Source organism: Nanorana parkeri, unplaced genomic scaffold (genome assembly GCF_000935625.1).
Source record: "Nanorana parkeri isolate BGI_ZX_2015 unplaced genomic scaffold, ASM93562v1 scaffold16, whole genome shotgun sequence".
Taxonomy (NCBI): Eukaryota; Metazoa; Chordata; class Amphibia; order Anura; family Dicroglossidae; genus Nanorana; species Nanorana parkeri.
In genome coordinates this window covers 1,191,710-1,207,112 of record NW_017306284.1, presented here as the reverse complement: position 1 = coordinate 1,207,112, position 15,403 = coordinate 1,191,710, and the positions used below count along the sequence as shown (strand labels likewise).

Below are 15,403 nucleotides of genomic sequence, written 5' to 3'. Positions count from 1 at the left end.
TACATTCAGGGCGTAACTGGAAATCACTGGGCCCCATAGCAACATTTTGTATGGGGCCCTGTGATTTCTAGTTATGCCCCTTGCAGAGCCCACCTGAGATCCCAAACAGCCCACCTGAGAGTGACCCTGCAGAGCCCACCATAGATTCCCTATGGTGGGCTCTGCAGGGTGTCAGGTGGGCTGGTCATACCTGTCAGCCCAGATCCGCTGTCAGCCTTCTCCACAATCGCTGACGGGCCCCACCTCCTCCTCCACTGCCGACGCCAGGCCCCGCCTCCTCCACTGCCGACGCCAGGCCCAGCGTCCTCCGCAGCTGCTGGCTGTCACTGACTCAGCAGCGGCTCTGAGGAGGAACGCACCGCTGCACAGGTTATTGACAGGTTGTCAGTGATCAGGACAGCGGCGCGTTCCTCCTCACAGCCGCCAGTGACAGCCAGCAGCCTGGGACGCCATAGCGACCCACGCGGCATTAGGGGGACCCCTTTGTTCTTTGTCCTGGCCGGACCCCTCTGTGCCCTAGACCCATAGCGGCTGCCTGGGTTGTCTCTTAAACTGCTCCAGCAGTCTATTAAACTGTAACATTGTATCTTGTTACTAACATGTATTTATGTCCTGTGATCCTCAGCACCATCTAGCGGACATAATGTTGTATTTTCCCCATTCGCTCTGCTCTTTATAAAGAACATTCCACCAGAAGAGCAAATACAAGAACATTTGTTTTTGCACCATTCTCACAAACAGCTGCTTTATATGCAGTTTCAATGGACAAATAAGCTATCCAATTTTTTTTTGTGGTTAAATAGACCCCCTAATGTCTATAGGAATCAATGGCAACACATACACAGGCAACGTACAACACTTTATAATAGAATTACATGTTCTACACCTCTACCCTTAGGAACACATGTGTTGTTTATATGCACACAGCACTGTGTTCTATATGTGTGTTGTTTTTTTGGTTTCATGTAATATCACATTATATCCACTAGATGGAGCTAAAGGAGCATATAAATAATCATTTATTTCCTATGCACATCAGCACCCTCCAGAGGCCATAATGCTATATTACATGAGAACAATATTCAATACACACATTCAATACATACAAAAAAAAAGGAAAGAACAACTGTTTTGGCATATATCCACACAGAATGAATTCTCACAGATATCACCCAGCAAATAGTTTATATATATATTTTTTTATATATATATAAATAGACCCCTATGTTGTTTTTAAAGCAAACGTGCTTAGCTTACACAGGGCTACGGGCTTCCTGTATGGGCAATGACTCCTATAAATCACATAGGACTTTCCTTTTCCTCTCAGACAATGAATGAAGTGACAAAAGGAAGAAAGTATGTGCTTCTGTTGAGGTCTGCATTAAAGTGAACCTGTTGCTGTGGGCAAAGCACATATTCATTTAAATGTTACAGTAAACCATGTATAAATCTCAGAGGCAAAATGGGCCCTTAAATGTTCTACATTCCAGTCCAGGGTCATATAGAAAGTCCAGAGCAGACGAAAGATGAAGCTGCCCATGGTAACCAATCATACAGCCTTCCACTATCATAATGCTGTGTACAATAAACAAAGGTTTGATTGATTGGTATTGGCAAAAATTATATTTTCCAATATCGACAGTCGACTACTTGACAATGAATAAACTGGTCATATAGTATGTGAAAAGAATAAATGTCATGTTACTTTACCCAGCAGACTGATCCCCAGACGGGACAGGCCCTGCTTTAGGCCTTCTCCCAGGTTATCCGGCAGCTGCCTCCTCCATTCCTCCTGCCTGTTGTAATGCTCCTCATCCAGGGACAGGCGGTCCATGTTCCGAGCCAAGCTGGTGGCCAAGTTAGTCAGAGAGGTGAGTGTACCTAGATGTAAGAGAGCTCCAGTCACATAACAGGCTTGGCATGTGAGATATAATAAACAACAGGATGTCTTAATGTGCATCTGATAACATTCATTACAAATAAATACATAAAATGTTCAGTACAATGCAAGATAATCAGAAGCATTTTATCCTGAGCAAAGCAGGCACACATGTCATTGCTGTGATATCTAACGTGCACCTGAACATTACAATATCGCAAGCCTTAGACCAGAGGTGGGCAACTCTGGCCCCCCAGATGTTGAGGAACTACAAGTCCCATCAGGCATTACACAACTGCCAGTTACAGGCATAACTCCCAGATGGATTTGATGAATAAACCTTTACTACATTTTTCTGGAGGAAGTACAATATTTGCTGACCGTCCTCATATTTTACCGCAGTGCAGAATGGAGACTCTGGCAGCAGAGAAGTCATTTTTGCTTCAGACACATTAAACATTTGTGACAATATCCTGACAATACCAACCGTCACTTCCATCATTTCACCATTCCATGTCAGTGTTTCTGTATATTGCTGTAGGTCAGGCTGGGACCGTTACACATTCATGGTGAAGCAGCCTGGGATAAGATTTCTAACAGCTTGAAGGAATACTGAAATATCTGCAATGTTTTCACATTTATCACGTGCAGAAGGATCTACAGGCAGCATTACGTTACTCCTGAGGGGGGTGTCAGCCTGCACATTGCTTTTGGAAGACTCCCATAGAAGATGGATATAAAATGTTTATTAAAGAATAGACTGTGGCTGTGTGTAACATACACCCGGAGAGGCTTGGATTATAAGGACACAATGTTACTGTACTGGAATGTGGGGGATTCTCCCGATATATGAGAACACATAAATAATAATAATAGTAGAGACGTGATTTATTTAATATTTCTATTACCTACACACTCAAGGAAATAAAATCTCAGCTCTGGTACGTTCCAGTAATAATTTAGCATGACGGAATGGATTAGGAGTGTCAGACAAGAGGACATGTTCTCTATGTGATTATATATACCCGGAGTCCCAGATACATGAAGGCAGGCAAGCAGGGAATTTAAAGGGACTGGTCAGGTCAGAAAGATGAATGTTAACTTCTTTGGAACACACCATGTCCAGTTTGTCCATAAGCCTTGTTGCTTCCATATGCAGCGACAAGAGGCTCAGGAGCCATTATTAAAAGTCACCTCTAGGGATACTAAACTTAAAGGGGTCTATTTATAAACAATTCACAGAGCCATTCACCCTACATATGTTTCTGAACATTCACTCTGTACAAATAGACACAAAAATAAACGTTCTTAGATATATTTTCTTTTCAGGTGTTGTGTTTATTTACAATTTGTCTGTTTTTTTTTTTTTTGGTGAATGAATAGGGGTAACAACTACCCCTTACTCATTCACGAGGAAGGTGGTGGCATCTGGGTGCCCCCTTTGTGAAAGGGGGCACCCAGATTCAGATAAGCCCCCCTGCCCGCAGATCCCAACAACTACCGGACCAGGGTTGTGGGGAAGCAGCGCTTGTCCTCATTGACATGGGGACAAGGTGCTCTTCCAGGGGGTCCCCCCTTGGAAAAGCACCCTCCCCATGTCAAGGGCATGTGGCCTGGTATGGTGTGGGGGGTGTGCACACTTGTCGTGTCCGCCCCCCCCTATTCCTGCTCTGCCAGGCTGCTGCCCAGATCAAGGGTCTGGAAAGGGATTTTAGAGGGACCCCACTCTTTTTTTTCGGCGTTGGGGTCCCCTCTAAAATTCAAAGCAGATTGATTTTTTTTTAAATTGTTTCTGTGCACTGTCAAAAGTTAAAAAGGAAAATTACACTTTTGTTTTCTAACGTCGCTTTGCTGCAACAAAGATTTGTTTGTAATTATCGAACGCATCCGAAATTTTGAATTTATACCAATTCGAATACAGAAACGAATTGACTTTCGGACCACAAAACGGAAAAACCATAAATCCGAAACGGGCCGAACCAAATTTTTTGCTGGCGCACGTGTCTAATATACATATATTTGTTTTACAAGTGACCTTTTGAGTAAAAATAACCCTGCCAAAACTACAATTTGACTTTTGTGAAAGGAAGGTTTAAATTAGACACATTCATCCCAATTAAACAAAAAAAAAAACCATACAAACGCTGCTTCAACGTGATCCTGGTGACTCAGGAAAAAAACAGCAGCACTCCAGGTCCACGTTCATAGACATACAGGTTATACCAGATATATCAACCAGCATTAAAGTTAAACAAGCATATCCTAAGACTCATAAAGGTAGGACATCTGATTAGTACCGGGCTTGTCAGATGTAATATTACAATAACTCCTATATACCTTTGGAAATGTGCTTGACAAAGGATGTGGTTCCCCTCGAAACTCCACTCACAAAAGCTCCAGGTCCACGTGTGAGGCCTTCATAGGGGAGGCGGAAGAAGTCAGCTATGCCATTCCCAATACTTCTCACCAGGCTGGCTGGGCTTCCTAAAATTTCCAGAGATCCGACGACCCAACCTAAAAAGACAGAAAAACATTATTACTCCTGTAAACAGAGCTTGTGTGACTGCTAGGCAAGTAACATCTGCATTGCCCCTTGTATTAAGCCGTGTTGTAGAATTTTCGGCTTTACAGCTGACAACATTAAAACACAACATTTCATTAGAGCAGACATCTGATGTGTACATAAGAACCAATTATGGCAGATTTAGCTCTCACACCAAAAATCCAAAAATGTATTTGCCAATTACATGTATTTGTATAGAACTTTGAAGAATCGCAAACTTTACTGTAAGTAATGTATTATAAGCTGAATAATTTAAAGGGGTATTCCACATTATGTTAGTACCTCACTGGTGGGTTGAATCTAAAGCTGGTCATACACCTGTAGAGAACTGGAATTTTGTTGGAAAATATCAATTTTCGGAATGTTTATTTGATTTTTTAATAGTTAATGGGGTCAAATCGACAAATGATTTCAATGGTAGCAATGAAAAAATATCAAAGGAGCAGGATGGAAGATTTTTTCCACAAGAAACAAAAAAACAGTGAATGTGCTTTTCGTTCAGGGAACTCCATTCATTCCAAAATTGAACGTTAAAATGAAACGAAATCTCAAACAACATTCTTTCGTCTCTGATGGTGTTATTGAATGTTCGGAGGAAAATTTTCATATGTATGTTCCTACAAAATGCCACCATTGTATGGCCAGCTTAGCTCATCTTGTGGGGGTTCTTTTCCCACAGTCAACATGGAACACTTTGGCTGCATTCTCTCTAATGTACTATAATGGGCTCCTACAATAAACACCACAAAGAGCAGAATGCTATGTGAGAAGTGTCATACGCTATAGCAGGGGTTGGCAACTTCGGCACTCCAGCTGTTGTAGAACAGCTAGAGTGTGGAACATGCATGAGACACTGCAAGACTCTAACAGCCACAGGCATGATTCACAGAAGGCAGATACAGGAAGGGATTTGTAGTCTCAGCACAGCTGGAATGCCAAGGTTGCCTACTCCTGCTCTATATCAACCAATTACATTTCCTTTGACCAAAGTGAGACCAATGCAAGTGGATGTCATTGGGTGCTGTGGGCACTGCACACTGCATTCAGTTCTTTGGTGCTGTAAATTAAAAATTCAACAATCTGTGCCATCTTTGTAACAGCCACAGCAGGTGGGGGCGGAGCTAGGAATCTTACTACTGGGTCAACTCAGAACTAAAATAACTAAGAAGAGCCTGGAAAGAACTTTAATACATCATCAGCGATCATATGTATCATCACTCATAAGGTCTGCAAAAATCCCATAAGCCGTGTAGGCAATATCTGCCAGTAGGATGATATATACATTGCCAGGCCAAAAAAATAAAAGTCACACACTCAAAAATTTCATTGGACCGCCTTTAGCTTTGATTACGGCAAACATTCGCCATGGCATCGTTTCAATAAGTTTATGCAATGTCAGAACATTTATTTCCATTCAGAGTTGCATTAATTTTTCACCAAGATCTTGTAGTGATGATGGGAGAGTCGGACCACTGTGTAAAGTCTTCTCCAGCCACCCCAAAGATTCTCATTGGGGTTAAGGTCTGGACTCTGTGGTGGCCAATCCATGTGCGACAATGAGGTCTCATGCTCCCTGAACCACTCTTTCACAATTTGAGCCCGATGAATCCTGGCATTGTCATCCTGGAATATGTCCAATGTGCCATCAGGGAAGAAAAAATCCATTGAAGGAAAAACCTGGTCATTCAGTATATTCAGGTTGGCAGTTGATCTCATTCTTTGGGGACATAACGTTGCTGAACCTAGACCTGACCAACTGAAGCCACCCCAGATCATAACACTTTTGGCCAGTGTATATTGTAGGAAAGAGAATGTCATATATTTTCTAACCTCTAGTTGGTGAAACCAGATTGTGCCCAGAAGTATCCCAAGCTGATGAGCGGTTCTATCATTTTTTTTCTACTTACTTTTAAAAACCTCATTAAAATCAGAGCAGAGAATGTCCTGATTTGACACTCACCACAAGACAGCATTTTGCTTGGATGCGTCTATTTATTTCAACACTGACTCTGACCTCATGTTTTTATTATCCCCTGTTCTGCCCCTAAACTGGTTGACAGCTCATCACTGTGTGTCAGAGATGAGGAATGTGAGACGGCAGCATCCAAAATCTACTCTATGACAAGCACCAGACCACTGTACAGGGAAACTGGATGCACTACCAAGGTCAATTGTACGTGGTGAAATGAACTTACTGCTTCACTTTCGGGAATCAAATCATCAGATTGTTTACATCAACTGTTTACATGACAACTGGCCAAAATGATGTTTCTTCCAGAGATTGACACGTTCTCTCTTCTGCACTATGATTATATTTTGGCATGATGAAGTCCGTTATCTTTATGATCCAAAAACCCCGGTCTATGCCGCCATGTCAGCTGTTGCCTAACTACGGCTTGCAAAACATCCATGCTAAACCCCCATCAAAGTGACTCGGTGCTGGACGCTTTTGCAAACTGTAAGCTACACACAGTTGGTCTCATGTAAAACCTTGTGGAGAGAAGAACTGGAAGTGCAGCCTGCAGGAATTACGTTAGATGGAGTTTTCCAGCTAGTTGGCCAGGCTGTGGCAAGAATAACAGACTGTCTTCATTTACATTTGTGCTACATGGCGATAGGTCACTGAGGTTAAACTGATCCTTGTAATTAATTTAAAAACACATATCCTTTTATTCTGTCCTAATCCTTTTTCTGTTGCAAGCAAGAAAAGTGCAGCACTAAGTGGCCTATTTAAAACTGCACTCCAGGTACACAGTCGAAATACACACAAGAGAGCCATTTTACCTGTCAAAACAGCATGTGTCTGTACATCCATTCATGAGAGTTACACAGCCCCATCATATAACACAGCCAGGCAGAAGACACCACTAGAGATAAGGAATACTATGGTGTCCTCTCTCCACTCCCAGCATGTTGACTGGACAGAGAGGGAGCATCAGCAGACTGATTAGATCAACCCTCGGCTCAGTCTGCTCTCTTCTATCAACCTGTTCCTTGTCGACACATTTTCATTTTTTGCTGATTGTCTCCCAGTGTACGTGCTGCTATGTAAGGGATTCCAAGAGGCTGATACCAAGTCAAATTCGGGTACTTGCACTAGTGCAATAAAATACATGACATTCAATAATTTATTAATGAATACATAGCTGCATTCATTTGTTTCTTTCGCCTGGCTGTCCATCTTCATTAAGATAAAGGGCAGTGACGTTAGTGGGCCTCTACTGCACCTTTAAATGTTGATTTCTACACTGCCTCAACCCCAATTCTCCTAAAGAGTGGCTAAAGTATTTAGGAACTTCTGAGACAATGGTATTTGGATGGAGGACAAGATTTCAATCACTACCTGCCAATAACCCTCATATTGCAGCCATCAGTTACACTATATAGCAAGGTAAAGCCTTCAAAACATCTTTATAGTGAGCCTGTGCTTTGTCCACGCAGGGAAAAGCAACAGGTCCATTTAACTGCTGCCCTTCCCAGCTACACACATACTTATTTTCCTTTTGCTTCTCCGCCGCTCTGTTTTGCCGCTGGAAACAATGAGAAATACCACAGGTACGTTCAAGTAGGGGCAGCATGTGGCACACTTCCCTTCCTCCCGCATGACAGAGATGGTGCTTAGAGGTTGGTCGCTCGGGCACTCAGCGCAGTCACATTATCGCATGTTAGGAGATTTTTCATATGAAAGTTCATACAACAATCTACCAGTGTATGGCCAGCTTCATTTTAGGCTTTCTCTCTTCACTCCGAGAGGCCAAACAGAGCGTCAGGGGAGACAAATGAAAGGAATTTGTAGTCGTGGAGTGTGGCCATTAATATATAGTAGATATAAGCCCTACCTGACCAAGTCTTAAAATTTAATGCACAGACTGTGATAACTGTTTTCTGATTCGGTTTCCCTCTTCTGGCCACCTCTAGACATTTGTGGTTAAATTCAGTAAATGAAGTGTGTGTAGGGGATGTAGTTTAGGAAACATAAAACCATCTCTCCTATCTCGTTTTTTTTGGTCTGCACAGTAAAAAAACAAAAATGCTGTGAATATAAAGCAAACTGCATCTAGCAGCACATTGTAGCATTAGTTTGTACTAACGTAATTGCATGGTTCAAGGAGCTGGGCTTGTAAAACGAGTGTCATTATTCAAGTGTGCCTATGGCAGGGCCATTTCCAGGTTATTAAAAGACCTGGGGCACCTAGACTAACGGGTTTATAGCATACAATGATAAAAAAAAAAACAAGGATGAAGTTGTCTCTCTTTCCAAAAAATATAAATAAAAATTGAATTAATTTAAGAGATGGTAGATAAAGTCCAAAAAGCATCATGTGAATATAATATATATGCTGATGCCTTAAGAGTTCCCTTTACTGGGACTAAGGGGCCAAGCCCAACCCCTGAAAAACAACTCCACACCATAATGCCCCTTTCACCAAACTTTACACTTGGCACAATGCAGTTAGGCAAGTACCGTTCTCCTGGCAAACGCCAAAACTAGACACGTTGATCGGATTGCCAGACAGAGAAGCGTGATTCATCACTCCAGAGAACACGTCTCCACTTCTCTAGTCCGCTGGCGGCGTGCTTTATACCACTGCACCCAACGCTTTGCATTGCACTTGGTGATGTAAGGCATGGATGCAGCTGCTCGGCTATGGAAACCCATTCCATGAAGCTCTCTACGCACTGTTGTTGTGTCAATCTGAAGCACACACGAAGTTTGGAGGTCTGTAGCTATTGACTCTGCAGACAGTTGGCGACTTCTGCGCACTGCTCGCTTCAGCATGTACTGACCCCGCCCTGTCATTTTACGTGGCCTACCACTCAGTGTCGTCACAAGGGGGGTGCGGCCCACACCCGGGTGACACCATTGGAGGGGTGACATGGACCGAACACCCGACAGTATCAGGAGAGAGGAGGGGACCCGGCGGCATACCTTATCCCGTCGGGTGGTTGTCTCCTCCTCTCTCTGCCGGCGTCCATCACCAAGATGGCCGCCAGCAGCTATCAGAATACTGCCACGCATGCGCGGTGACGTCTCGGCGGGGTGACACTCGGACACCACTCCGGGTGTCACCCAGCCTCGGGACGCCCCTGCTACCACTTCATGGCTGAGTTGCTGTTGTTCCCAGTTGCTTCCACTTTGTTATACCACCACTAACCCAAATGTTTGTAGAAGCCGTCTGCATGCCTAGGTGCTTGATTTTATACACCTGTGACCATGAAGGTGATTGGAACACCTGAATCCAATGATTTGGAAGGGTGTCCCAATACATTTGGCAATATTGTGTATTTGTAATGATGGCTCAGCTAATGAAGTGGGCAACATTTCGCAAGAGCTCCCCACCGCAGAGAATCTCCTGCACTGCTGAAGTCATCAATATGCTGCACCAATCCAGGAAATCGAGTTACAGTTGCTCTTTAAAGAGGACCAGTTAGGAAAAATATCTGCATCTTAAATCTTAAAGGGACCCGGTCTAAAAATCTATCTTTTTAGTTTTCAGCCTTGTAACAGTAATAAAACTAACAAGAATCCCTTCTTTAACAGGCAACTTTGAGTGATTTGACACTTCCAGGAGGGTCAGAAAGCTCACTATGCAGTTTCACCTGCTGTTCTTCACTCCAACCCTGCGAATACATCAGTTGTTTTTGTTTGCGTGTGGCCCCCATTCCTGCATATCATGCCTATCATATGGTATTACTGAGGATGACAGCGGGAGCTGCACACAGTAAAGCTAGCAGCAGCAGCCATAGCAAATATGCCAATATTTTTATATTGGAACTGCCATGTGACCATCATGGAGTATTTGCCTGGCTATGATGCATGATGTGTTAGTGTGATTCTAAAGCTGGTTATACATAGTTAGAATTTAATTTGAAAATGCTAATTTCTGTTTAACTTACATAGTTAATGAAGTCACACTGATGATAATTTTCAACCGTAGTGATGAAAAAATTAAAGGAGCAGGATGGTAAAATCTGCTCAACCTACGAAATTCTAACAGTGAATTAATTCCATCCATTCAAATATCAAATGTTAAAATTAAACAACATTTTGAACAACAATCGTGGAGTCTTTGATGGCATTATCAAATGTACTTACGAATGTCTGTACGGAAATCTACCAGTGTCTTGCCTGCCTAAGGCTAGCCAAGAGACTATGGTAGGAGAACAGTATACAGGCCTGTATGTGATAGGCAGTAATAATACTGCAGTAGCCATGTTTGTGAATATATTTTCCTGCATTAGAAACAGCTAAGCAAAAGGGGTTTCCAGATAAGTGAAATAGGGTAGTGGGGTGCATTAGTGCATTTCAGTAATGCCTGGATGTAAAGCAGAGCCGGTAGTCTGTGCTCCTTGTATGCATCTCAAGGATTCATTTTTGGTTTTGACTGACGAGTACCTTTGAGCAAGGATAATTGTTCAGGTTAGTGTTTTTCTAAGTACAATTCCAGGGCTGAGCAGACCTATGCTATAACAAATATGTTTTTTCCCCAAGAAACCCTAATTTTTCACTGCCAAACAACTGTTTTATTTCATCTCCATTTGTGTAGAAGAGTGACATCCTGCTGCTGATTAGATCTCTTACCGCCCTTGCTGCAGATTGGTTTTGGCGGGGTCACCGCAGGATGGATAAAACCATATGACCGGTGGATGCTTAGCTCTAGAACTAGTCCGCAAGGCTCATTATATCCGGGTTTGTGCTATAGGTTATATCAGCCCCTCACAGGGCGCTTTTCACACATGTTCCAAGAGCTGAAGTATCTATTAGGCTGTGGAGGAATGCAGTGTGTATCTGTTTTAGCTTTCTACTTAACCAGTGTATTAGACAATTATGCCTCATTAAGGAACTGGCATGCACACACGTCTGCTTTGTTTCAGCTGTGCTAACCATTGCCATGTCCTGCAGAGACTTCTGCATTGTGATTTTTTTTCTTCTTCTCCCGAACAGCAGACAAAACTGTTAGATGCAATGATCTCAGCAAGGAGAAATATGTTAATGTACGGCTGGTTTTTATTCGGCAAAAAAAAAATCACCGGTTACAAATTACTTTTTAGTTTCTTTGACACTTTTTCATTATGGCCATAGATGCTCCTGTGAAACTTCATACATTGGGCTAAAACAGGGACCAAGTAGCTGTCACAGATGTTTTAAAGTAACATTATAGGTTAGAGAAGTAGGATCAAACACTAGAGCCTGTTCGTTGGTCTCCAGCCGTGGATCAATGACAACCGCACAGCTGCGCTGTGTGAGCTTACAAATGTAACTGGAGAGATGTTAGAGAGAAGTTATTCTGACCGGGGATCAACACTAGGCAACAAGTAAAATCAATCGGTAAACTGCTAATTCTGTCCAGGAAATACTATAACTGCGCTTAAGTCAGAACGTCTGCTCAATGTACCTTTAAAGTGAACCTGGCAGGGTTCACAAACTGACCATAGTGCTGAAGAAGTGCAGGCACCACAAATGCAATCCTTGAATGCATGCCCAGGGAAGCATCCTATCCTAAATGCATACTGAACAGAGGCCTCAACTTGAGCTCTGACTAATCAGCTGTGCTCAACCCCTGGAAGCGCAATGTTCAATCGTCGTTATCGGCCACTGGTGCACTCCTTGTAGGTGAGGGAGGGACATAACTTCAAAGTCGTAGCTGAAGTTGAAGCCTCTGTTTAGCTTGCGGTCAGGATAAGTTGGCTTACTGGGTGCACAGTAAAATACTATATATAAAACACTTTAGTAGTACTGTAAACAAACACAGGTTCACTTTAAATAGAGTCTTATATAGGCCAATGGGGCCAGATTCAGTAGGCATCAGTGCCCTGAGCTTGTCAGTGGAAGGATGCCTTTGTCATGTGATTTTGCCCATTCTCTGTGAAAGATAAAGTGCTTAAAGTTAATGTAATGTCAAAATTCATTTTTTACTATCCTTAAATCAGTAGCAATAAATTAAATAGGACCTGGTGATTCTATCAGTTCATACCTGTGCAATGCAACATTACACATGTGGGGCAGCACATTTTTTCTGCATTGCGGTAAGGCAGCCCATTTGAATGGGCTGCTTACTGCATCTAAATTGCACAAAAGAAGTGCATGTCCCTTTTTTTTTTTTTAACATCGCATGGCACCACAACACATGGTGATAAATTACCATGCCTTGCAGTGCAACACACAAGCGACAGCTAACAGCACTGCGCAACATCTTGTGCGATATGGGAATGTGTGTTAAGATGCATATGTTACTGAAACACAGAGAGATGTGAACTGGTTGTGAAGGTCCTTGAATGGCGCTTACTGTTACAGTGTACTGGAAAGAAGTGGCATAAAAACACTGGACCTGCAAGGTTCATTATATATCGATGCGGCTGACCAACTAGGATATGAAAGATTCTGTATAGGTGACTACAGCACAGGCAACTTCTATATTCCAGGAGATGTCCTCTCTAATCTTGGTTTGTCATGTCAAATTGCAGGATTGTGAATTGAAGTGCCACACTCCATTGAATAGTCCAGATATATATGTCTATTCAGTATAGGGTTGAGGGGACAGTATAGAAATAGCAAATATTACTCTAGTCTATACTGTCACCTCAATCCTACTTGTGCTGTCTGTATCTCTACTAGGAATATGTACAGTAGCATTAGCACCTTGAAAGTTGATTTTCAGTTTAATGGAAATCCTCAGTTTGCTTTGGGATTCTCCGGCCATTAGAACAGTAGGGTCTGTTTTGCTGTACCTCCTGTGGGACCAGTAAATGCAACGACACACAAATGAAAATCATTGGGGGAATTTATCAAAACTGGAGCAGTTTCCCATAGCAACCAATCAGCTTAAAGGAGAATTATGGGGTGAGTGAAAAACACTCAGCCCTATACTTCAAGCCGACCTGTGACACTGAAGCTGTCACAGGTCAGCTCTATTGATTGGGAAGTGAGCGAACACACACTGCCGATCGCTGACTTCCTGATCCTCTCCCTGCAGAGAGCGGTGACTGTCAGCCACGGCTCCCTGCAGGATACCCCTCTCCGATCCTCCAATGCTGACTGGAGGAATGGACAGGGTAGGAGGGGGCGGGCGTAGCTAGCTGTCAATCAGCCAGCGGCTTTTCTCAGCATATAGCGGGTAATAGACTGCTATATACTGTTTTGCGTCACTGGAGGACATTGCTATATGTCCTTCCATGACCCTGAAGAGAACTGTGTGCAAAAAAGGTTACCCCATAGTTCTCCTTTAAGCTTTGAAATAGAAAGAGAGAAGCTGATTGGTTACTATGGGCAACTGCTCCAGATTCTGATAAATTTGCCCCAATGTATTTGAAATTTTGGACCAAAGGCCACTAACTACAATGGGGAGAGGGCATCCCTCTTATTACCATTATCTACAAATCTGTGGGAGGTGGGCATGTCTCTATTACTAATTCTATATAACCTGGAATCCCACAGAACACGTTACTAGGATAGCAAGAGGCATGTGACATTCACTGCTGGTGCATCTTCTTGGTCAATGTGTTATAAAAGATAAAGAATGATTAACCAGTAGAGAATGCTTGGTGAATGTGACATTCACTGCTTTATAAACATGACCCTAATAATCAAATGTAATATTCCAGGAAAAATAACAGGGATTTCATTAAGAAACGGGTCCACATTTTAGCTATGGTTTTTAAACCAGGGACATTTCCAGGGACAAACCAGAACCTGGAACTCTCTGTGCAAATCAATCAGCCATTCAAAAGATACACAAGGGCCATTTTACCTACTCTTTCACATGCATGCAAAAAAAGTGGAAGGAAGGTAGGAACCCCCTTTAGCGGCTGGCAATCTTGTCTGTGTCATGCTTGCCAGTAAAGTAACTCAAGCGGGAGGAGAAAAAAAAGTTTAAGGTGAAACCTATTAGAAGGCTGTCGGGTCTAATCAGCTTGCAGATGGAATTTCATTAATGTGTGTGAAAATCAAGGTTTAACATTAATTGGATCAGTGACCCATAACTAGGTCCTGAACGATGGTACTGAACATAATACTGTGCTAATTAAGGACATTTCTTCACCATTGATCTCCGGGGCGCTGCATGCTTGTCAGGTCAGCTCCACTCACAGGGAACTTTGACATCTGTGAACTAACTCATCCTCAATAGCAGCGAGGGCAAGCGTCTCACTTCATCCGTAAGACCTTAGCTGGAGATTAAGAAGGCTTCCATAAATATGTTCATTAACAGACTCTGTACATGATCCTATATCAGGTGACACTACCTTTCTGTCAGCTTCAAGGGAAACAATCAGTTGCAGTTTTTTTGTTTGATTATGAGCTGCATGAATTGTATAAGAGTATTCCTAATCACAGAAGTTTGTGACTGGTGTGGCAGCAGAGGTTCACTGACGCAATCTACAAGTTTGCAATCTTTGCATACTTACTTTTTAAATATGCCCATAGGATGCGCTTTCTCAATGCAGACAATTTCACTTAACCGTGTGAATATATGCACTTCTTTGTGTCACAGAGCCTGTGCTCTGACATGCAACTTGACGTCTGCACAGTGTATCATCATCATTGCTTTCTGGAATCAATGCATGAAGGGATATGGACTCTTGTGAAATGAAGATTGCATCACATCAAGCAGCAGGGAAAAAGACACAAAGCACACTGAGAATCCAGGAAGTTGGTGAAAGTGATGGGAAGACGGATGGCAGCACTTACTACATAAAAGGGATTTTTTCAATAAGCTAGATTTCAAACAGCTAGTTTTCTAATTACAGCATAAGCCAGTGGGAGAGTTTACAGTAATCTAAGTGGTATGACTGAAGATGGAAATGTTCTGCCTAGTTATAACTAGAGGTGCACTGAAATGGAAATTGTAAAACCGAAATGAAAAAAAATGTATTAATTAATTTTTATTAAATATTTTAATTTTTTACTTTACTTTTAGGGGCTACGGGTAAATATTAGGGGTCTAAACAGACCCCTGATATTT

General features: G+C 42.5%; 1 protein-coding gene across 5 annotated transcripts in view; it reads right to left on the bottom strand.

Moving 5' to 3' along the window:
* The window catches only part of VPS13B (vacuolar protein sorting 13 homolog B), a 761,266-nt gene that overhangs the window by 19,573 nt on the left and 726,290 nt on the right, over window positions 1-15,403 (bottom strand). For all 5 annotated transcript variants that reach the window (XM_018559352.1, XM_018559343.1, XM_018559336.1 and 2 more), the window contains exons 56-57: window positions 4,217-4,393; window positions 1,711-1,881 (exon numbers count right to left, since the gene is read on the bottom strand). In XM_018559352.1, coding sequence (XP_018414854.1) covers window positions 1,711-1,881; window positions 4,217-4,393 — 348 coding nt within the window. The remainder of the gene's footprint in view (window positions 1-1,710; window positions 1,882-4,216; window positions 4,394-15,403) is intronic.